Consider the following 25,765-nt stretch of genomic DNA (forward strand, 5'->3'; position numbering starts at 1 on the left):
CACATAGCTATAATACAATTACGATTGGAATTTCTATCGAATAGTAAGCTATTTGAATTACGAAGGAAGCCCTTTTACGCATATTCGTTCGCACAAAGCAGTTACGGCTATTAACGATACTAGTTTCCGTTGCAATTGAACAATTTTACCAGCCTAATTTTCTGCAGCGATTATTCCATTTTAACATATTAATGCCGCAAAGGAATATTCACAAATTATCGTATGAACCGATGAATAACCGCAAACTGCATTTATAATATAAAAATTGCACAAGTTTTCAATTAACAGTAAAGCACTATAACTGCTTATGTAATAAATGTTTCATAGAATATTTTATTTTAATAGTTTCACGTGACCTTCGTAATCTCTCATGTATAAAGCGTTACGTATCACCATAAGTTGAACGAAATAAAAAGTAAGCACTTTCATTTCGTACAGTAAAACGGTTAATGTGGTTACGAGATTTAATTAGATTGTCTGGGTAAAGACTGAATAAAGTAGCTGCTATATAGTTTTCGTGCTAGGTACTAAAATAATGTTTGTAATTTCTGGGACGCCTGTAATAACGACTGCAGCAGGTTTTTCATCTCTATTCTGTATTTTCTTGTTAGTTAGCAAATCGCTCTTTAATAATAATATTATTAATAGCCGAATAGAAGAATCAATATTAGGGAGACCATTTGAGCTTAAGCTAAAATCAAAGCAAAACTTGATTAGCATTTGCATCCAGTACCATTCAAACTTATGTCGGGGAAACCTTTGGAATGGAAATTGATGATGCCATTAGAACTGGAAGTTACCAGAATAGCTATCATTAGTAATTTGAATATTGCTTAAACGTAGCTTTGTTCCACTTGGAAATTCTAATATTATCATATAGCTTGTCAGGGAATTAATATGAGTGTAGATCATGAATTATATTTTTGTTGCAAAATCACTTGTGCAACCATATACTGCTAATAATACTAAATCTGAATGTATACCTTTAGTCAGTATACATGGAGAAAGAAATTATTTAATTGAGAGATAAATATTTATGTAAATTCAAAGCGTGAAATAATCTATTTATTTTGAATAAACATTATTGCAACCGAGTCAAGCTTAAGAGCAAAGCATATTCAATTCTATTTAATTCAAATAACATTCATTCGTAGTAAAATATTTCACTGCATGTATTCACAAAAATATTTGTTTAAATGGAATATTTTTTTATCCACGTATAAACAATCCAATAAATGATGTGTAACAGACCTCGCTGACAAACATCGAAGGATTAAATCTGCAATGAAAGGACTCTTTCGTCGATTTAAACTGCACAAAAGTGGATAATGATTGAAAATATCTCATACCTTGGACACCTGTTGAAGAGTAAAACTTAATTCATCTAGTTAGAAGTGGCTTCTCCTATTTTTAAGGGGAATATCGTACTCCCTTGTCTGAGCTATGCTATCGAAGAATCAAGAGGCATTGCTTTTTCATCCCTCCCCACGCTTATCTGCATGTCCGATATTCATAAAACTACTTGAAATAAAAGTGAAGACGAACAATGCAAGAGACAAAAGAACGTCTTGGGAAAAATGTGTTCCCGAAGAAAGTTGGAAGAAGGCGAAATTATGCAAGGTCGACGGAATATTCTCTTTTGGTCGAACTTACCGTTCAATGGAATAGCTAAAAGCGATTCTGGAGGAATCTTGGCGGGAGAAGACAAAGCGACGGGCAAAAATGCAGAACCGACAAATGCTTAAAGCGATTCCTTAAAACCGGCTACGAAGGATAAAAGATTCATCGTGCGAATAAATCACCGGAACTCTAGGCCGCTGGAACGCCTTGGCTTTCCCCAAAATCCGTCCGTTCTCCCCGATGCTGCCCTAATGCAGGACAGCTAGACAAAAATATTTCATGGAAGTAAGAGGGGATGACGTCCGACAAACTCTGACCGTCCCCCATCCGGATAATACAGAAATTAAGCTCCGCCAAATAAACAAACGTGAGAAACTTAAAGACAAAGACTCTCTGTGTTTTATTGGAATGTGATTTAAAACGCCAAACAAAGAACTGACTCGTTCCCAGCTCTGAAGACAATGCGGGTAATAAGAGTGCCCGATAATGAAGGAGAACAAGCTGTAGTTATACGCGTATACATTTTTAGTAAATATACACGAAGCGAAGCAGAATGTGAAACAGGTGGCAAAATGCAAACGTCAGAAGCAGGGGATAAACTGAAAACTTGAGAATAAACGAGAGAAAACTAAGTGAGTCTGAGAGAAAAGGATTGGTAAAGTATGGAACGGTTTAAAAAAAAGTGGGTGGCGATGGGAGGGAGGGAGAGAGGAAGAGAGGAGGGTTCCCATCTTTCGTCACTGTACGCTATACAATACGAAACGTCCCAAGCACTTCCGTGTGCAATTAGTCAACGAAAGGCCAGAGAGTTGTGGCGTGTAGAAGGGTTGAGTGGGCGGAAAGGGGACGAATTGGGAGAGAAAGGAGGAAAGTGGTAGTAGGAACAGCGGTTCGGGCAGGTGAGTAACTCGAGCAAGGACTCGACGAACGGTAATTAAGGGGTAAAAGGATCGGGAAAACGAGTGCTTTGAGGAATCAAAAGCTGCAGAAGCCCTCCAGACGCACCGTACCTCGCTACAGATAAGGCGCACTTCCGATCCACATCGATTTCCCAACCTCTGCACCTATATCTAATACTTTCTCTCCTTCCCTCTTTTTACACCCCTCGTCCCTTTTTACTCGGTCCTCTTCATCTTCTTCCAAACTTTTCTTCTGCACTCGTGGATAACATTCCATCGACATACGCTGCTTCACGCTCAACTAGCATCTCCCGTCGCTAAATTCTCTCGTCAATCAATCATTAGGTCAGCGCTTTGCAGCGTGATAAAGCTGCATCGATATCTCTGCCAAGATTTTTTCGCTGTTAAAACTCGCGGACCAATAAATTCTGTAAGTTGTCGCTCCTGAAAAGGATATTTGTTATTATCGCGGAAAACCGAACTCAACTGCGAGTTCATTTGCATTTTATAGCGCATTTTACCAGCGAGGGCCGCTGCCCTTTGCCCTTGTTCCCCTGCCCACCCCCTTCCCATCCAGTCCCGACTCTTGAAATTGACGTTTCAACGCGGTCGCGACGCTGGAAATTTGTTTCGACCTGTCGTCGAAATATAAAGTGGAATTAACGAGACCAAGTTCGACCAATCCGAAGTGAAACTTAATTTAGTTGGAATATAGTCGAATGGAAGGACGTTTAAAGTGATCCGTCATGTTGACGCGCAAGAATAAAACGGAAGAGTGTATCTCGTAGGTGTCTGCTGTCGATTGGCAATACAAGACCAGCCGGTTCAGGTAATAGCGCAGCCACCATCTGCACCTACAAGCAAAATGCATTCCCATGCCACCCTTTTCACAACCGATGACAGCAACAACTTTTCAGCTCCAATTATTAAAGAAACTCGATGAGATTTATTAATGATAATAATAATTACTAGGATGTGTATTAACTTTGTTTAATTGTCTGGTGAATGTTAACGTTTATATATTATATAATGGATCGGCGAGAGTGGAAAGGAATAGGACGATGTAGAGGGAAGGAAAAAAAGGAGGGGAAAGAGATAATAGTGGTATGTTGGTTGGGGTGGGAGGAAAGAAATTGGCTAAAAAGGGATTCGTAGGGTGCTTGGTAGCAGTGGAGCGCTGACACTGACAAAGGCAGGCTATCGACTTGCTTATAGCTGCAGAGTAGAAAAGGTGAGAGCGCTGTGGAAACGGAAAAAGGTGGAGAAAAGGAATGGCGAGAGAGAGAGAGAGAGAGGAGAGAAGAAGTTGAAAATACGTACCGTAGGTGTTTGAGTCTCGTTCACGACGCCACGTGACCATCGGCTTTGGGGTTCCAGTAGCTGCACATCGCAGTGTCACGTTGCTGCCCTCTCGAACTACCATGTCCGTACTGGTGGGATAGTCCAGGATGTCCGGGGGCACTGAAACAATATCCAAGCTGCATTGAACAGTCCCGTACATGTGCCAAGCCACCATCACCATTGCACTCGCTTTCCAATCGTCAATCTTCCCGCGCCACCTATCCGAATTCTCACAAAATATTTCCCCTCGAGGCAAGGGAAGACACTGGGCCCCGATTGTTACGGCGATTCGATCGTAAAACCTTACTACCCCTACTAACACTCCGCTAGCTTCCGGCGTCTTCTTCCACACACGAAGCACGCCATGCTCTCGTGACTTTCATCCGGTTACTCTCTCTCTCTCTCTCTACTCTTTCTCTTTCAACCCCTTTATGCACTTTGTCTCTCCTATCCTGAATATTCACTTTTGCAGAGCCTGGGGCAAATTTTATACCGTTTGAAACGAAATAGCTTATTCACACTGACGAAATACCAAATCTCATTAAACTTTGGTACCTAATAAGCTTGTCGATCAGTGTTGTGCAAAATATTTTTCAAATCTCTACTACGTGAATACTGGTAAGGTTTGGAGAAGGGGGGGGGGGGATAAGTGGTAAATCGATGTTTCGCGGTGAATAAATAAAATAGTACAATAGACCGAAGATAGGGAAGAGTTTGAAAGTTCAAAGCGTGCATAAGGTGTTCCCGCACGTTATCGAGCGGCTTTGATAGATCAGAGTATATCCGACGATACTGAAATAATGACGAGTTTGCAGTGAATAGCGAACGCGACAACGTCTGCCACCATCGTTTGCGTTTCTACGTGACGGATACTGACCATATTCGTATCAACGACTCGTGCACCGCTGGAATAGATCATTATCTACCGACCAGACCGAGCTCGAACATTCACACTCGCAAATATTCGTCCCGCTCACCTCGGGGACAACGAGAGGCCACCATCAAGGGGCTTCCTATTTTTTCCCTTCGTTACACGCTATATACCATCATTCTTTTTATGCATCGAATTCACGAAAACTCTCATGATTTTACAGTAACTCGAATAAATTTGAAAACTTTCACAAAATTCAGCGCGGATTGCCCGACTCGCGTGTGACAGGACTAATATTAATTTAATATCGAATCCATATAAATTTTTGCGACGATTTCGAAGATCCCCTTATAGAAATAACGAGCCTGTGCGATTAGATCTGAGGATAATTATATTTGGTAGGGAAAAATTGTGAAATGGCATATCCATGGGATATTTTGGAAGCGCTATTTCGATAGGGATTAATTGGGGTAAAATTCTCCGAGCATAGCCTCGTGTTTTGGTGCAGACAGGCTGTGTGGCTACGTCGATTCGGAATTAAATACGATGTTTGTGGTGCTGAAACAATAGCCCTGCCATTCGTACAGATTTCTATATCCGATATCGATTACGTTCCCTCTAGTTATACTCAAAGAAATTCCTTAATTAAATTCACAGGACCAACATGAAACTTAGCAAAGAACGAAATTCACTCCTAACCCAGTTTTATCGAACGTGAAAATTAATAATGAGATTTCAAACCACTCATTTGTATGCTCAAGCTCCGACCTCGTCCTGAAATTACGCAATTAAATACTGCATTACTCATTTCGCCTTCATTCAAGCTTTAAGTTAATCAGCGGAGAATAATATATATGAGAAGCGCGAATGAATAGAATTATAATACACGCTACCTCCGCATAGTGACACTCTTAACGCGTGACTATATGTACATATATAGGTACGTATGTGCGTGTGTACCTTTTTGCTTATAATTCATTCTTCTATTTATTGATTTTCGATTATCATGGGCTTGACTCGCTCTTTTGGAAAATGCTTTATGACTCAAGTCGAAGTAGGGGGCAACTGCAGAGGGTAAAAATTATATATAGCTGCGATAGAAAGTATCGAAGAACGAAAGGCCACTATTTATTGTCCAAGCCTTAGCGGTAGCCACAGAGGACAAGAGTGCTCATAAAATCCCATAAAGTGGCTCGTTTGATCTTGTGCATCGAATTTTTAGAATGAAGCGGGTAGCGAGTGCGCGCGCGTTCCGTTTTCCCGCAGTAAAACTCCGGGGGTGGAATACGTAGACAGAGAGGAATGGAAAAGCAGGATGCTATTTTATCCCCCTATCCCATTTTCGCATATAGCTTGGTCACCTTGGACAGTTTGACGAGCTATTGCTACTCGTCATTGTTTCACTCTGAACGTAATGAAATATTTTCAGCCATAGATCAGCTTACAGGCACAAAGAAATGGATTGCTATACGCGCATAGAATCATTCCTTGCGCAAAGGTATTAAATCAAACCGGCTATATCCAGATAGAAGTTCACGTGTAAAAGAAGTTTAGTAATAAAATTTTTTATCACGATCCACGGAGGAAACTCTAACGTTTAATGACAGTGCTCAATCACAAGCCGACGGTTCTACATTTCGTTTTATATTAATACCTTTTCGACGCAAGATTGGTGCAGCGGAATGTTGGAGGAAAGGTTGAATAATCCCCTCAGCTTTATTATATAAAGCGCAGGTAGAGATTATTAATTTTCAATATGGAGAGCGGTCAGTATTCGCGGAGGATTGGAAAATTCAGCGTAATTCAAATTCACTTTAAAGCACTAGACACACTATCGAACTGGACTAATTCGCCGTAATTTATCGTCCGACTATCCTTTCATTGGAGAAAGTTTATCTCGGTCTGGCAAACCCTCGGAAATCGGGTCTGTGCGCTACCATTTCTACGAAATAGCAAACTTTTGGCCCGACGAACACACGAACGCGGCTGCGTAAAGTATTCTCCGCGGCTGCAATGAGAGGAATTTCGTTATCCCAGTTGCTTTCACCGAGAAATACAACTGAATATGGACAGCGGCCGATTCTCCACTTTACAGCCTGGTGCATGGAGCTATATCGTTTGTGCGTGGAGGAGAGGAGGCTTCCCAGCTTCGGAGAAAGCAAGTTTCCCGGTCACGAAAGGGGTGGCTACTACCTTCAATAGCTCGTTCCTTAAGACCTCGCGATGTCCCTCGTGAGTTACGAAGAACGTGTTTCGAAGGCTAAGAGGCCCTCGGGAATCCCCTTCGCGCCGCGGAAAAAAGTACGGAACTCTCTACCTCCTCGATAACGACTAACGTGGGCTAGGCTGCGACAAAAGGACCCTCTATAACAAGTTCTACTTCCCTTGATAAAATCATCTAGTCGAATAATAACTATTCCAGCCCTGTTTATCCCAAACGTCTTTCACTATCTCCCATCGATCCAAAAACATACTATTCCATTTTCCAGAGAATTTTATAATGTATCATATATTACAGTCTTATATATAGGAACAAATGATTCGTTATTTGATAAAAGAAAAATTTATTCGCATAAATATTGTTCGAGGATCAAAGTGTTCGATACCCTTTGAATCGAATGCAGGTCAGTGACGAGCTTCTCTCTCTCTCTCTCTCTCTCTCTCTCTATATATATATATATATATATTTATCTATGTAGGATAATAGTATACTATATTGGAACTTTATACTGTTTGCATTCCAATGAACCAAAGGGGCACATAAGAAGCTCTCGTTAACCAAACAACGAATCTTTGTACGATCAAAACCTCCTTAACGTCACGAGTCAGATAAATATCATCCGTTCTGAAATCCAGTTCAGTCCCCCTCCCCAATTCTAGCGAGGTAAATGGCCTGAGAAAAAGCACTACATCCGCAGGATACTGTATTTATTGTTACGGACAAAACAATCGCTACGAATTTATTATTTCTCCTGTGCTTACACGCGTCGATAACTTGCCCCATGATTTTTTATAACATCCTCTCTGTAATTGATGCCAGTTTTCAATAACAAGCGAAACACACAACGATCGAACGCGAACGACAGAAAATTTAATGTTCTTCGTAACGCATAGCTTCCCTTAATATCAAAATTCACATAGAATTCGAATGAAAAAAACAAAAATGAATAGACAAAAATAACAATTTTTTACTTAAACATTTATGTCTTAAACAATTTAAATACAGTTTCCTCGTACAAAACTACGAACACTGTGAGAAATAATCGCAATGCTGTTTTTTGCAAATTCCACAAAAACAAGATTCGCTTGTAAAAAAGGCGTCAATCACATAAATTTTCTAACATATTTAATATAGTAAAATAAAATATTTAAATTAAAAAAATTAGTGAAATCCAAATGTTAGGCAAATATATATTTTAACCTTGACAAAATTTAAAATATCGAGAAAAACTAGAGTAAAACAAGAGTTACTTGCCGGGGACCCCGTTGTATGCAATCGTATTAAATAGCCATATTTTCATCTTTATACAACACAAAGAAATTACCCGCACTACGCACTAACGATAATCATGATTTTTTGAATTATTATAACATTCTATTTTAGAAGATAATTTAATTATAAATCAAGAATAGTTCGAATTCACAGCACAAGCGCACCACGCGTACCAGGCACTGGCATTTTTCACGATTTTTGAAGTTATTACGATGTATTTTGAAAGATTATTTGATTAAAACTGAAGAAAAAGATGAATACACAGCACAATCACACCACACGCACTACGCAATGAGAATATATCCATGACTTGTTGAATTACTTTACTAAATTTTAAAAAATTTTCCAATTAAAAATTGAGAAAAGCCTGAATTCAAAATATAGACACAACACAAGTACTAGGCATTGACGATATTCACGAATTTTTAACTTATTTCATTATATTTGAAAAGATTTTTTAATTATAATTTAAGAAAAGCACGAATCAAAACACAAACACAGCACGTGCACTAGGCACTGACGTTTTTCACGATTATTTCTTTAATTTCACTGTATTTTGGGAGATTCTTGGATTTCAGTTCAGTTTTCGGATTTGAGCGAGCAGGTTCTCAGCTCTCCCCACTCCGGGGCACTCCGGGCCCGCCGAGCCGCCATGTTCATTTTTGTTTTGCGAAGCGGTCGCCGCGAGAGGCCCCATTCGAATTTTCCAACCACTACCGGGGACGACCGGGCCTTTATCACTTTTCTCACTTTTCGCGCGCCCCGCTGCACTTTCCTTCAACAAATTCAGCGAAATTCGTGCTCCTCTCCATTCTAAATCCAAGAATCCCCCAAAATACAGTGAAATTAAAGAAATAATCGTGAAAAACGTCAGTGCCTAGTACTTGTGTTGTGAGATTTTGTAAAAATCTTGCGAAAATATCAAGCATAAGAGAGGCTGTTTGTACGAAAGAAGCAGAAAGAAGGAGAAAGTTTGTGGAAAAGTGTAAAGTAGGCCGTTTGCTTCAGGTGGAAATAAATAAATCGGTAATATTGCTGAAGTGAAAAAAGGCGGTGATGGCAAGCCATAGACTTGCAAAGCAGCAATCGTGCGTTGGGAAAATACAGTGCGAGACTGGATAAAGTGGAAACGGAAAAGATACTAGAACGATCGAAGTGGGGTGTTGTTTTATATGTTCATACTTCGGGAAGGTGAGACGAGCAATGGTGGCTGAGATAGAGTTTTGCTCCGATGAGAGGGAGCAACATAACGATAAGTTTTAGCGTGTGCGAGGCTAAGTCATAGGTTTACGTGTAGCGTACGGCCTCCTTTGGCTGGTTCGTTCGCTGGGCTCACGCTGCTCGTTTGGATCTGAGAAAATACAGGGTTGCGGAGGGGGTGAGTCGGGTTATTAGTAAGCCGAGGTGCGCGAGTCACAGCAGGAAGGTGTTTAATAGCCCGGCAAGAGTGCGATTGCCCGACGGTTTTGGCGTTGGCCAACACTTTACATACATTTGCATCCAACCGCCCACGAATCGACCAGGCCAGGAAGAACTGGGCGTTTTCACGGCTACGTGTCTCTATCTTGGCAAGCCACTCGGAGACGTGCTTCGGGGATCAAGCACCTTACCACCCCCCCAATAGTTCGTGCTCCAAGAAAATAGTTTCGCTACCCTCATACTTGCTAACGGCTAACCTCGAAATCCCCACCCAAACTAGCTTGATAAACAAGTTTGCTATAACAACGAGACGGCGCAAGTTTTCGGGAAGCACACGGACTATCGAAGTTATTTACGAGATCGTTTTGAGAAAAGCCCAGTTTGTAAAGAGATATAATAATGAGGGAGAGAAAGTAGGAGGAAAATAGAGAGAGAAATTTAAGGGGAGATTTTTGTTGGAGCGAAAAGATGTAAGGTGGCTAATATAAAGTCGAATAAAAAGTTCTCACCGAGCGAAGGATTAAATAAATAGAAGCAAAATATAATAAGAACCTGGGATAATGCTGACGTAACCACTCGGGATACGATTATGCAACTAAAAATGAAAGGCGGACTACAATAAAAAGCGCAGCTCTTATACTGTGTAACAGATAAAATGGCAAGATAGGAAAACTATGTTTAGAATTAAAATACAGGCGGAGCTATAAAAGATTCGCGGTAAAACGTTAAAATGCAAAGAATTATCTTCATGCGAATACTGACCTCGTTTCTCAAATAATTTAAAATCTTATAATAAAGCAGCACATAAAAATGTGACTACGAGAGAGGGAGATGATCGGATAGTAAAGAGGTATTTTAAAACAGATTTCGCGAGGGATAATTGTTAACCTTTGAATTGAAATAATCGAATTTTATTGGAAGCTGATCGGTGAAAGGGATGATGAAGTAGAAAACGATCGCTCGAGTGTCGATGAAAAACCAGTTCGAACGTTGTTTAACAAGTAAATGCGAAGCGGACTGTATCTTATATATGGGGTCATTGGACTATCTTGAAGAGCGCGTGCCTGTAAGATACTAAATTCACTACTGTTCAATGGAGTTTCGACTAGTAGAGCGTTTTAAGCTTCAAACGCACTGAGTTACGAATTCACGAACAATTTCCAACGGACCGTTTCCAGTGTAAATATTTGTCGAACCGATGAACGTTATCAAGAATTCCCTCTTCCTGTTTCTATACTATCTTTCCAACGATACGTGAATCAGAAGTGGCGTATTGCCTCTTATGGCTCATCCCTTACCCTTTACCCCTTTCCCATTTTGTTCTTGGTTTATCTGAAAATTTAACAATGACCCATGAGACTGCTATCTCTGCATTCTCCAGTCTCCTCTATCAATTACTTCTCTAAAACTTCTTTCTGCATTTGCTGATAGGCAATTTTGGATCTTATAGCTAAAAACACTTTTAAACTTTTGCCTGAATCTGCTGTGATACTGAAGCTTTAAATATATATATATATATATATATATATATATAAACGTAGCCTATCTCAAGGTGGAATGTGAAGCTCGGATAGCCCATAGATCATCATTAGTTTCTCGGAACACAGCGCGAAGCCACAAAAACATCCTATCATTTAAGTTTCTCTGTAGTTTTTTCTTTAGCGTTATAACAAAATTGAATCTATATATGTATATAATTAATATTATTGTCAATATTAATGTAATAACCATGCATTTTTACCAACTACGTTGAGGAATCCGACGATTTTTGACATCGGGTCGGTATTTACTTGACACATGTACCAACCCTTGTCGGTTTCTCTCGTGTCTTTAATCTGGAGAGACCACATACGGTGTCCACTGTGGGTCACGCCGATCCGATGATTCTTCGTGATAACGTGATTCGCTATCGTCAGGATCGTCTGTGTGTCGACTCGTAGCCACGCCACCTTTAATGCAAAATAATTATTCCTTACGATTTTGCTCAAAATAACGCTGCTTAACATTTAAAATACTATCCCGATTCCTCGTTCAGACTTTAAAAATATAATTCTATTGATTTTTCGCCTCCAGATATTCATCGTTGATGAAATTATAACCAAATGTCGCCATTAGTTAAATTTTGTATTTCTTAAATTTGTAACGCAAAGTTTTTACGTACAATTACGTATGTGACACAATGCGCAGAAGTACATTTTTACCCCACACTTTTATTTTTCAACTTCTCTTTTCGTTGAACATCTTTAGTATCTTCGCCTCTCGTTGTTACGTACTACAACACAATGTGTTCATTTCTCCCAGTCGAGCTTGTCGCACAAAAATTCACACATAGCTGGGCTCGCCCAGTTCCAAAGCAACCGCAATTCTTTTTAGCCCCACCCTGATGTATGTCGTCCTTACAATCGACACCATCCACATTTTTCTTATAATTCGAAAAACAAGAGACCTCCGTTGGAAAGGTAGAAATTCTCTACTCTGCTGCGATACACACATGTCCTATTTATAAACAATTACTTAGCGGTACGTTTCAGTTTGGTGAAAATGATAACATCGGGCTCCAGCTGTACAAAGGATGCTTTGCCGTATTGCTGAACGCAACTTTTATGATCGCAGGCGCGCAAGTTTAGAAATAAAGGGAAGACGTTTTTCAGCGTTTTCCACTAGAAAGGGAAAATAGAAAGACGAGCAAGCTGGCTGGGTAGGAAAGCTGGAAAGAAAGCTGGAAAGACGATGCTGGATCGTGGAGGTGTTAAGGGTGGTGGAAGGATGAAAAGGGGGTGAAGCGGGGGATTGGTGTGGGGTTTAAAAAGGGGTGGAAGGGGGGGAATGCTTAGCGGGAACCACGGCGTTGGCAATGGTGGCGGGATGCGGGATGCGGGGTGCAAAGGACGCGGTTGTAAATTGTGTGCGCAAGACGGGAGTGCAAAAGCTCTCGTGGAAGAGGTCTGGAAAACGAGGACGTGTGCTACTGGCTGCAAGCTCTCCTATATAAGGAATGGAACGTGGTCTCCCCTCCTTTGTGGCTGTTCTGAATTGCCGCTGGAGTAATTATTCAAGTCCGTACATGCCGAAACGTAACCTCGCGCATGAAACGCGTGCACTTCGGTTTACAAATGATTCGTTTCACCAGACGCCATTCGAACGTTGCAATTATTGTTCTCCCGCGGAATCCCACCGAGCGGTTTGCCACACTACACTTTCACATTTTCCTCTATATATTCTTCAATATTTCTCATTCGCTACACGCTCAAACGCCCCTCCTAGCCAGGCCTCATCATCCGATTGAAGAAACTCACATTTTACGTTCTCGTTACAGTCACCTTCTGAATAAGCAACTTCGAACAAACGAGCAGCTCGCGCAAAACGCGACTAGCATCTATCTGTCTATCCGCTTCTATTTTTCGCATCTGTTTAATTATTTAAAGCCAAATAATAATAAAATTTATTTTTTGCTTCCACCCTTGGAATGTCACTAGATTCTCAATTTTAATTTGTTATTTATTTCTTTCACGCGCTTATACTCCCTTTCGGGAAATAAACGTAAATGAACTAGACCGTGATATTTACATAAAATAGATCCACCAGGGAAATCAATTTCCTTTTTGTTTTCCATTATTTCGTAATAAAGATCACTTGCTTTTATGGCCACTTTTGTTACCCACGACACTAATTATTATATCTGAGAAATAGCATTGCATTTCTATTAATCCTTTATGATATTTCGATTCCTACTCTGTATGTTTACTATTTTTCTCTCTTTTATTCGAGAAAGTAAAAGTCATTAGAGCATTCACTGTTAGCAGTAATACCGAATAATTTTCAGTAATATCTATTCAAATTATTCAACCGTAGCAAACAAAATTGCAGTATGTAGTAAAATTGTGAATAATTAATGAAGCTAAAACGTGCTAATAATAAAACGCTTTTGCTTTTCTTAACTAAAACGGAATTATTAATTAGTTTCAGTCACAATCCTTGCGTTTAAATACTGCAATATATACACTCACGATTCTTAGTATTTAGGGGATGATGGTATTATAATAAACTATTTGTATGGTTCCAAATAATACGCTCGCTAACAATAACAATTAATTGACCGATCAAAAACTTTAACAGTTAGATGAATATAAAAAGTCTCTTCTATATCTCGAATGACAAAGCAGATTTGGTCTTTTGAGAACAGTACACTGTCCAAGATATTTCAATGGAGAGTTTCTCCCAAAGAACCGTAACTCAACTTTGTCAAAGTTTTGAGTCTGACGTTCCGCAGTAAAGGAAACATAACTTATGCGCAAGTCCTGCTCCAAATGATATATCTCTGCTATAGCAAAGCAATAGAAGCATTCAATTTGGCATTATTTCGTACGAAGTTTAAAATCTGATTTGGAGAAATACACAAATTTATCACGAGGTATAAACAATATATGGTGTCAGGAAGGAAGAGTGGAATTTTGACCTGATTTTGTGGCAAAGCGCTTAAGCAAACCCATATCTATCTAATAGGTAGACGTCTACAAATATTTATCGCTTAGGCGACACGATCGCGACGCCCCTTCTTTGTGTCCATGGCTCCAGTGAATTGCTTTTAGAGTAATTATTCATGTCGGTACATGCTTAGCCCGACTAAAGTGTGGCTTCAACACAGGCATATATACGTGCCTATGTATATATCCCTGTGATTTGTTCGTAATATGGTCAGCATGAGTACAGAGAGAGAACTTTGTTGGTGTTATAATCGACCGTCCTCGTAATCTCTCTGCAGCATTCACCGTTTGGAGCATTATATTTTTTTATTCTCCCTGCATAAGCTTATCCCCTTTAAAACAAACGTTTCGCGAAAAATATATAACGGTGAGGTTGAAAAGTACGTAATTTTCCCATTCTCTATTTGACCTTATATATTTATTTTCAACCTACTGACCCATATAAATTGCTCATTTGAATCTTGCCTCCACCATCGATTAACTCTTTCGTTTCGGTACACAATGCAGGTCCAGGTAAAGTGCGCTTATATATGCCCTTTTTTGCTGTTCCTTGCTACGATTCTATCCGGCCCTATTTCGTTGTCCCGTTATTCTATTGCATCTATATACTGCTTTGGACAGACCGCGTCGATTGGATACGATAAAAACAAGCCAGAAAAGAAACCGAGCAAAAAGGGCTGAAACGCCGAACCCTTTATTTCTGACCATATTGTTAGCCTGAGAATAGCTGAGAAAAACTTTCATTGTTGTTTTTTTTTTTATAAAATAAACAATACTTATATATGTATTGTGACTGGAATACCGATGCATCCATATGTTATTTTTGTCGATGAAAATGTAATTTCAACATTTTTTAATGCGACTGTGCAAGTTCAACGTTTGATATGTGAAAAAGAAACTTTGACCAACGAATAAAATCTCTCGTGCGCAATTTACGAGAACGATCACCTTAAGCAAGTTTACAACTTCTTGCAGTAATTAAATAATTTTGAAAATTTGTGTGCGAAATTTAACAAGTTTTGTAGTAAAATTCCAATGATGTTTTTATGGTTTCACTTCAGGCGGTTATGATTAATTCCTAAAATCACAGTCTCCAAAGTACGTCACACATTACATTTTCTTTACTGCAGGACACTCGACGAATTCACGGTTTAGAGCCAATCGTTTGTTTACTTTTATACCATTGTTCATAATCCCCCTTCGATCTTCATTAAAGTAAAGTAGATACAACCAAGCACACGGAAAGTTGGAAAGAAAAATCAGGAGCTCGACATCAGGACTGTTTATTTTCATCCTACCAAATGTAACAAAATAACTTTTATTTTATTTCCTTCCGTATCGCAGCACCCTTTACACACAGATCTGGGAAAAATCAAGCGAAGTTAGCAGCGATCTTTCACTGCGACAAAAAGCTTTTTTAATTTACACTAAAAAAAACTTTTTTTACAACCACGTACGGTCGAAAGGAAAAAGTTGCATCAATGACGCTAATGAAAAATCACCAGATTTTCAAATACGCTGAATTTTTCAAGCCCACTGCAATGTTCCCGGTTCAGCTATTTCAACTACTCAGACTGGAAAATTGTTGATAATGGAAAGTGAGGTTTACATTATCATGTTTGATATTCATAAAATTGAGCAGAAGCATTATGTGACATTTTACGTCGAGCACTCCATATTATTCGACAAACTCCTGCTGCCCCCGGCATCTTGTTGGTAGAGCGAAAGCACAGGGTATATATTTGAAAACGGTTAGCAGAAATCAGAAAGCTTGAGCTTTTTCATACATATCAATGAGAAGCGTGACAGGCAAATGTTTACGCGGGGGTGCAGCTGCTATATTTTCCAAAGTACTCACTTCGCTCCATTCGTTTTTGCTTCGTTGCTTGAACTGTCCCTTATGACCACGCGCCACGGCAGGTACGAAAAGCTCTCGCAGTTCTTTAATTTCACCTGTATCTTACCCTCGAGTCTCGTCGAGTTCTGCCAAGGTGAAAAATGACTCGGAGAACTTCTCGCCAAACGGACATTCCCTTACGATACTGTTGGCCGCCTGCACCCTCGCAGTTCTTTCCTCTATACTTTCCACCACTTTCTACCCCTTCCCTCTCTTTATCTCTATATATGCATACATATACCTCCTTGGTTCCCCACTTCCTCCTTCTCCCTCCGACGCATTTACTCACTCGGACCACTCGCGTGCACCATAATCATCTTCGAGGCTAATCAGCGCGAAACGCAAACTCTTCCAGTTCCGATCCACCTGGATCTCTCGATGGGATCGAAGCACTCGAGGGGCTAGCTGGCCAGGCTAAATATTACCGCGAAAGCGATATCCTGACACTGATCGATGAACGTGCGTGACACTCCCGTCCCAGCAGATTTCATTCCGTTTATCAATCGTCAACCGCGTTACTTTGAATCAACTATATAACTTTTTATTAAACTATAGTTTTTCAACTCCACCTAATACAATATCACTACAATTTATTAGATCGCCTCGGTACGAGTGTGCTTAGGACACATGCACTGAAAAGTACAAATGGTGCTTCCATGACTATTCAAACGTAAAAATAAGCTAATTAATCGAGAGGTAAAAGTAATTTTTGTTTTGACAATTTTGTATTGAGGAACTTTTTTACTCGAATTCTGGTTATTTCAACTATTCACTGTTGGAGTATATCAAAGAACCGGGATTTAATACAAGTATTTACGATGGAAACAGGATAGAAGTTTTATTTTGCAAATTTTTAGTAACCAAAGGATAATATCCTGGTGAACGTACGGTAGCTGTGCAATGGTCGAATATTTTGTTACACCAATACCTCTAAAAAAGGAAGCTGTTTTTCAAAAATTCTTTTCCATTGGCACTTTACGTTCTATACAATCGTTTTTTGTACGGCTCCAGGCTATATAGGTTTTTTGCGTGTAAGTCTTTTAACAAATGGATCTCACATATACATATATATATTTACATAAAACGCTTTTTATGTACCTTTTGGTCATCAAATTTTCAAGGATCGCGTTTATTTGAAAATTTGCAGTGCATGATTGGCAAAGTGATTTAAGTACAGGAAACCAATTTGTAGCAATTTTAAAGTGCATTTGCATTGCAGGAAATAGGTGGGGGCTAACCTCAAATACATTAATTAGACCTTTGCCTACGTGAGAATGCATCTCATGAAAATGATTCAAACCTGCGCATATAGAATTCAACAATTGGGGGCGTTGGAAAATACAGTCCATGCCTATATACTTTAATATCGTAATAAGTATAATATATTTTTATATGACAATAATTATAGAATTTTTTTATAGCCCATACTATCTGTGTACTATAATACTCGCATTGCTTTTTCTTTCGGGAAGATTATGGACACTTATCGCTCGAATATAGGCTATAAACCTATCGCTACAAAACGCTTTGTAACGAGTACCCGTATATGATTCTATCTTCTACAGAGATATTTGTTTCAATATCGACAGCTACATAAAACTAGATCAATGAATTCTTGAAAAGATCGTAAATATGTGAGTTTTACACCTCGATAAAGATTATTCTGGCAAGTAAGAACGTGACACATTAAACAATTGTTATTACGATATACATCAGCTATATTCTATTTCCACGTGTATAGTTTTCGAACGTTTGGAGAAAGAAATGTGATTTTATCAATAAAAGGCTTATTACACAAACATATATAATTATACACTTTCATTTCTCAGTGACAAGTATTATATTAGGTCGAAAGTCGGGTTACGAGCTAATTCGGTACGTTATCAGGGGTCGCGAAGATAAGCATCTGTCTGGAATGTCATAGTTTGCCATGGACAGAGGATGAAATGGGACGGTGAGATAATTAGCCCCGCTGGTGCAATCCACATAATTATTGTCCGTGGTTGGATTCTTGTCGTACCCCTATCCCAGGGCGAACTAGCACTCTCTAACCCCTATTCGCTGTCTGTCTTCCATTCTCATCCCCTCCCCGAGTCCAATTCTCAGCCCCCAGTTTCAGCAGAGCACACAGCTCCTTGACTATGCATTTTTCAAGCATTGTCGAATCTCCGGTAGCAGAGACTGAAAATAAACGATAGCACCAGCCATTCGAACACAATAGTCAACGAGCTCTCCCTAAACAAGAAGCGTTCGGTTAATTTCTAGCCGTTCGCGAACCGTGCTGAAACTAATTACAAAGATAATCATCCTAACCAGTGTTATGCGTAACCCTGCGGCAGCAGTTTGTCTTTGCCGGGCTAGTTTGAATTAGAATTCGGCAAATATCTATATATAACAGCAAATCCGCAACAAAGCTTTTGCAATACGCTGATTCGCGTAATTATCTCGCGCAACAAAATCTGTCGAAAATATTTATCTCCATTCGACTCATTGAACATAATCCCCTTTACCAGGAATCCTCTTTGGCCGGTAAATCGAGCTTTCGCGATTGATTCGCGGTGATTTCGCGGCGGGAATCTTTGCTGCATAGAGGCAAATGGCAACAATGAGAGAGAGAGAGAGTGAGAGAGAGAAAGTCTCCGTGGATTTAATGGAGTGGGGTGGCTGGAAAGGAAAGATGGAGGACGTCTATTTTTTCGGTTGAATCCAGCTTGAAGGGAGTGACATCTAGCTAATACCAGCTTGCTTACACAGGCTTCGCAGTGTTCGGAGCTGCCGTGATCCAACAGTTTGGTATCTGTCAATCGTGGTGTAAAAAGCATTCTTGTAGAGCGTGCTTTACCCAGTGCAGAGGATGCTACGCCACTGCTCCGTCAGACATCATTTTTCACGTTCCCGGAACGGGATATCCGGCTACGGCTGATGTCTCCCTTCATAGTCGGGGCCCAAGGCCGACAGTGTGTCTCGTTGATTGAATCGTCAAACGTCAAGACATTTTTTTCGCTTCCTCCCTTCCGTTCCACCTCAGCCTCAACCCTTGGAGAAAAGTCTCCTTCCCACTCGCGCGGACCCACCCTTAACGAAATTAGGTGATTTTACTACGGGAGAACGATTACCTCGATGCACGGAAACCAAGAAACTTGAGTCTGGAGACACTTGCCGATAGTGCTGCGAGAGTTGAACGCTTTCAAATTTCCCAAGCAGCCACCAGTCGAAAGCAGACGGAGCTTGTTTCGAATTAGTGGTTATCTGCGTGTCTAACTTTACCCATCAAATTATACTGCCTCGAAATGAGCATTACTTAATGTAGTATATTAATTATAATTTTTGTGCATGGTTCTATTCGTTAAAACCCTACAGGGTAAGGAAATATTTATTTATTTGTTATTGTGATAATTAAGATAATTGTTAATCAAGCTATGAAATAAAAAATTGTAGGAAACCACGACGTAACTTGTCGGTTTAATTCATTATAGTGATTACTATTATATGGATGGACTGGTCCATGAGTTTTTGGAATGAAATAAATCTGGAAATTTATACAGCCCTCATCATGTAAGCTTTACCATTTTGCACAGCACTCTAAATCACGAAAACAAGCAGGAGAGGCAAATAGTTTGTTGAGAGGAATTCAAAAGAGAGACTTGAAAGCTGTGCAGGCAGCGTTAATGGAATTTCGCTGTAACCCAGACTTTCATCCATGATTTTGTAGTCTAACATAAGGACTTGAATTATGAATATGATTCTGAAATCCTTGGGTTTGACGAGATTCACTACAAGCCAGTGTCTATGAAATTTTAAAGACCTTAAAAGGATCTTCAAGCAGCATACCAGCTCTTAATGGTCGTTATGACGTGTTTCATTAAGGAATCTAACTGTGATAATTACAATTATCATAAATTAGGCTACGAGATAAGGTCTCATTAACTATGAGTTTATGCAGAAGGAAATAATGGTTGATTAATGGATTATTTCAATATTTTGCGTCAAAGCTGTAAACTGACGAAACCAGAATAATATTAAAAAAATCTCGTATAAGAACCAGGATTTCTCTCTCTCTCTCTCTCTTTCTCTCTCTCTCGTTTATTTGTCCTGAAAGAAAACCTTTCACAAAGTTGCTGTAATTGCCATTAGCATCGTTAAATCTAGATTCTCATCAGTTTCATGGAAACCCAGCTAATAAACGTCAGAACCGTTTTTTAAGCTCATGGCTTATTTCCTGAGTCTCCACCCAACCTCCTAATAAGTATTTGAAATCACGTGCCGAGTGACGAAGGTTCCAATTAAAATCTATTGAAAATGTTTCTACAGCAATAAATAAACATTCGGGCTATAATTTCACGTTTATCGAGATTTTCATTTCTACAAGGAACAATGAAAAACAAAATACGGGGGATAATGACATTTGGAATCCACTTGCCATTTCGCGGCCAAATGTCAACCACGAACTTTCACGAGCTTTGGGGTGCTTAGGAAAATGTCAACCTTCGTCGCAAAGTCCGTGTCAGTGTTATTATTCTGCATCTTCAGGCTCGCCAAAGTCTTGCAATATTCCTGACAGATCGCGTTTCCTCAAAACTCTATAATACCACAACATATATATTGCCAAGTTGAAATCCAGCGGATAAAAGTGCTGCGAGGAAAGTTCGTGGAGGAAGGGGAGGAAAGAGTTGAATATATCGGAAGGATAGACATTGCGGGACACTGCGAGAGTTACAAGCTGGATAATTGTGCGCAGGTGAATCATCAGATTAATATCTGACACTGGAAGCCGTGCGAGAGAGATAATTCGTTTAACTCATGCTCACGTCCGTCATCCTAGGATTTGAAGCTGGAAACGTAGGACAATGACGCAATAATTCCCAGCGATTTCCCACTATTATCGATCTCCTTCAACATCTCGGCACTCCAGTGTAAACTGCAATCTCGGCAGGAACCGTTAATTTTTAATGCGATTGAAAAGTGCATTCGCTCGGAAAGTGCAGAATTACTTTAAGCCATTCTCAAGAATTGTTTCCCGCCAGAAATAACTCGGAGCTTAAGAATCTATACCAGTGTATATCATTTTTTCATTTCTTAAATTGTATTGGCGTAGAGATATTTCAGTTTCCATAAAGTTTCATAATAGAAACGAGTTGGATAATAAAAATACTGTAATAGAGTCTGAACAATCTTATTGGTACTAAAAGTGTCGGTCCTGGGAGAAACTCACGTTTTACTGGGCTAGGTGTACCTCAGGTATGGCAAGGTAGCCGATCACCCTTTGCTGTCGAGGATGGATGGTTGGATTCTGGGAAAATGTGTGAGGATAGCTGGACACGCGAGCCACCCACTTTTCCCTGCAGCTTGCGAACGTCAGGACCAACAGGAAACGTTAACATTAGGAGGATCATTTCTTATCCAACTACGTTCACTGCCCGACGTCTCTCACCCTCATCAATCCAACATCTCTGACCTGGTTCACTTCACACTGCGTGCACCATCCCAAATAAGTTACTGGTATTTTCAGCCATGTGTATTTCTCTACCCGCACAGCCTTTCCTGAATTTACAACGATATTTAATATTATTACTCTTCGATGATTATTATCAAATTATTAAATCTCGAACAATTAATTTATTTTGTTCTCCACATCCCTTCGTATCGCTATATCCACGCGTTGCAAGAAATAATTATACATAAATATGAATTGATGTAATAAAGGCTCAATGATATATCAAATAAATATGAATTTAAAACAGGAATTGATTGAAATTTAAGGAAAACTGTATAGAGCTCGATTCATGCCGAGAAAATGATAAACTTTCAGTATATTGATAGGCTTCAACTATTGCGTTGCATGAAACTAACAAGTATAGTGTAATTTGGTTGTTTCAAACCGTTTGACGTGATAAACTTCAATTAAAGCCTTCTCAATTAGCGTGCGCGTGAGGCCAATGATACAGTCGTTACTTCGAATCGAAGTGGATTTGAGAAACAAGGTGTATGTGTACACTTTCCACACGTCTGCACAAAGCAGTATAAAAAAGGTGAAAAAGGCTGAAATTGTACATTGGGTGAACGAGAAAAGGGAAACTATGGTACATGGCTGGAAAGTGAAAAGCAAAATATTTGAAATTGCAGAAACGAGAGACATTGTTTAGAAAAATATATGAAACGTAAATAAAATTTAGTTAGATGCAATATTGTTTGGAGTGAAGTTAGCGCGGTAATAGAAAATGTATTGAATGAGGGAAAGGAAGATATATATATATATATATATAATAGCGAGAGAGAGAGAGAACAAGGCGAGAAATAGGTGAACTTTTTGAGCCAGGGCGTCGAGCAATTCGTGCACATACACAAAGACAAGGTGCTTATCCATATATTTTCATGTGCACGCTTATAGATCCAGCAGTACAGAAGAGCAATATATAGTGCTAGTACGTCTATGGGTGAGTTCATGCAGTGCTGTGCAGTGCTGAAGTGTTACCCACTTTCTTTCGAGCTTCATCTTCAGCTTTCGATTCTCACGATTCTCAGTGCCAAGATTACAAACTGCTATTGCCATGGGCTGCTGCCACGCCGCCTCCTAATACACGCGAAGGAACCTGCTACGACGTCGAATGAAATTCATCCGGAATTCCGACGCATTCGCATCGAGACGTGGCACGAGAACGAAATTCACCCATACTAACCGACATTGGCCCGTATCAAGCGTTATTCATATTTCAAAGAGGCCAAGCACGGATACTCTCAACTGCGGAGAACGCGTCGATCTATGGCTGGTCAACGCATCACTTGATATTCAGATATACTCAAAGCAAGAATCTATCCTCCTTGCTATTTGCTAATACGCGTTTTGTGTGCCATCTCTTTCAAATATCTTATACCCTCCACTATATATTAGTCCATTTTATATGCTGCATGTCCTCCCTTTGGCCTTTTCCATTATTAAACCAATTTTAGGTTAATTATTTCCGACGATTGATTCACACGAGAAAAAAAGCATTACTCATTTAGCTTTTACTATATACGCAAGCTTTGATTAAAAATATTTCCGAGATTATAGAATGTAAATTTCGAGATTGATTAACAAAGCGAACGATTTTATTGAGCATTCTAGTGATACAGCGTTAATTACCGAAGCGAAGCCAATTAAATCAATGATTTTTGTTGCAAATTAATGATTACTGCAATCTTCATAATACGCGCAATTTCCCTGATATAATTAATATTATTGATGAATCTGTTCTGTGAATGGTGTGCGATAGTTTATTCTCATGTATGGTAATGTATAAGTTCAGCGTTTTGCATTTGAGAGAGAAATAAATATTAATCAGATATCAGTTATCGGACTTGATCAATTATCTTCGTAATAACACCTATAGCAGGGGGGTAATTGCAAGTGATTATAAACAATCGCACAGAGAGCAGAGGGCAAAGTGAAAATGGCGCATCGCGCATGAAATCTTCTCAAAGGAAGTTACTCGCAAGCACTATTAAGTTCCACGGGATAATTTGAGTTGAACGCGTACTCATGCATGAGTTACCAACTTATCCCCTTCATTACCAACTACGTCAGCTACCCGAGACCACTATTTTCTACAGGCATATCTATTTCATATCAAAATTGGATGTTTTTCTAGCTCAAAAATAATTAGGAAGATACCATAGAAAATATGAGTAGCATGTGTGTGTGTATGTGTGTGCTATTAACTTAAGGATAAAAATTCTCACGATAAACATAGTTTTGTTTCTTGATGCAGCCATGCATATAGACAGCCTTCTTCTAGCCAGTCACTTTTCTCAACCAGCCCAATTCTGCAAAGGCTATGCTCATGACTAGTGGTGGCTGCAGCGTGACCGCAGGTATTGCGAATAATTAATACGAGGTCTGTTTGCACCAGCAATCACAGTTTGGCATACCACCCTCTCTTGGTTTCGAGACCCTTCTACCATTACCGACTTCAACCCAGAAACATTCTCCATCGAGAGGCTTCCCTTTGCTACTCGAACCAAGATGCGCCTTAGAACTTTGCCAAATTCAACTTAAAGGAACCCCTGCTATAATTTCCACCCCATAATATTGAATTGTTATCGCTATGCTACGCTCTAAAATTATTTTAAGAGTAAATCAATTTTCTTTGGTATATGGTGTAGACTTTGTACACTCGTTTTAACAATCCGGACGACAAATTTTTATTATTATAGTGATCTAGCTCGTTGATTCATCGAAGTTTATTTTAATATGTAGAAAATCCGTGAAGGCTTCAAACCCTTCAAGTATAATATCGACCATTTTCAGACACGATAAATCTGGCTTAAGGTCCGAGACCGGCATAATTGCCATGCAAATAATGTATACCGCTGACGTATGTAGCCTTTGTACACTATTATAGTATATTGTACGTAGTATATTATAACATATAAAATTATTACCTGTATTTGATATTCGTGTTGATTATTTGCACATGAAGCTTTTGATCCGAATGTGTTGCTACTCTTATTATACACGGAAAGAATTATTAAGCTATTATTAAGAAAATAATTTTCATAGTATCTGGAACATAGAATCTAGTCTTTATCGTCCCGAAACGATAATTAGTTTCTTAATTTAATCTTCAATGTACTCAATTTAAGTGAGTATTGATTAAGTTTAATAAATATTTGCTCTGAACTATTTACATGCATGATACCAAATGATTCTATGATTTCATTAAGTTATGCACTTTTTTTTATTAAAGTTAGCTAATATAATTCTTTCCATGTAATTACAATAGATATAATATGAAATTCTATATTCCACCAATATTTTATAAATCCGGCGATGGAACTTTAAGGAGAAAGAACAAAATAAAGTAGGCGTTTATACTTGACTGGTGAAATTTGCTTAGTGCGGACCAAAGTGCTTTCTGACAAATTTAAGCGAGGGTATTTCAATTAGGTTTAGGGTCTTAAAAATCGTTAACTGGGATGCCGTTTACACCGTCCCATCTCCGCAGGAAGTAATTTGGACCGTTTAATGAAAATTTTATATAAACCACTATACTATATACACACTTCTCCGCCTTTTTTTTAATTCAACGACCACGGGAAAGAGCCGAGCGCTGATTGTGTAGTTTATTATAAATTTGAAGATAAAATACCTACGCATTGGTGCAAAATTTTCTTTCTACTCCATTTTTTTATACACAGTATAATCGCATTAAAAAATCAATTTGTAATTCTTTTATCGAAACGTCATCTATAAAAGGATATACCGTGCATTAATAAAAAAATACCTATACGGCACGACTTTAATAATGCTTAACTGTTATAAATATCAAATATAGCGACTCCCCTTTAAAAACAACGATTGATACAAATTGTTAGCGAAAATAGGTATTAAATCCGACGAGGGATTAAACGAATATTATTATAATAACAGGTAAAAAAAAGAAATTTTCGTACAGAAATGAAATTGGATAAATTGTTGATAAAGACATTAGTAGCGAGTATTTACTGAAACTATAAATCATTATATATATATATAAATATATATAGAATCGACTCAAAGTTTATAGCAAATTAAATAAAAAGAAATCTATCTGCATTTAATTTATCAAAACTATTATTATAAACATAAAAATTATTAACGAGAGTGGGAAGGTAGACATAAAAATGGCGTTGTAAGCAACAAATAAATAAAAATTGATATTACTAACCCGCACTTGCCTTAATAAACAAAAGTGGCGATACACCCAGAATTACACCGTACAG

General features: G+C 38.9%; 1 protein-coding gene across 4 annotated transcripts in view; it reads right to left on the bottom strand.

Moving 5' to 3' along the window:
- The window catches only part of LOC136778543 (lachesin-like), a 72,474-nt gene that overhangs the window by 10,913 nt on the left and 35,796 nt on the right, over positions 1-25,765 (bottom strand). For all 4 annotated transcript variants that reach the window (XM_066735495.1, XM_066735494.1, XM_066735493.1 and 1 more), the window contains exons 3-4: positions 11,385-11,592; positions 3,840-3,980 (exon numbers count right to left, since the gene is read on the bottom strand). In XM_066735495.1, the coding sequence (XP_066591592.1) occupies positions 3,840-3,980; positions 11,385-11,592 (349 nt within the window). The remainder of the gene's footprint in view (positions 1-3,839; positions 3,981-11,384; positions 11,593-25,765) is intronic.

Source organism: Prorops nasuta, unplaced genomic scaffold (assembly GCF_024137725.1).
Source record: "Prorops nasuta isolate Cenicafe-Biocafe unplaced genomic scaffold, Cenicafe_Pnas_1.2 PNAS00014, whole genome shotgun sequence".
In the NCBI taxonomy this organism is placed as follows: Eukaryota; Metazoa; Arthropoda; class Insecta; order Hymenoptera; family Bethylidae; genus Prorops; species Prorops nasuta.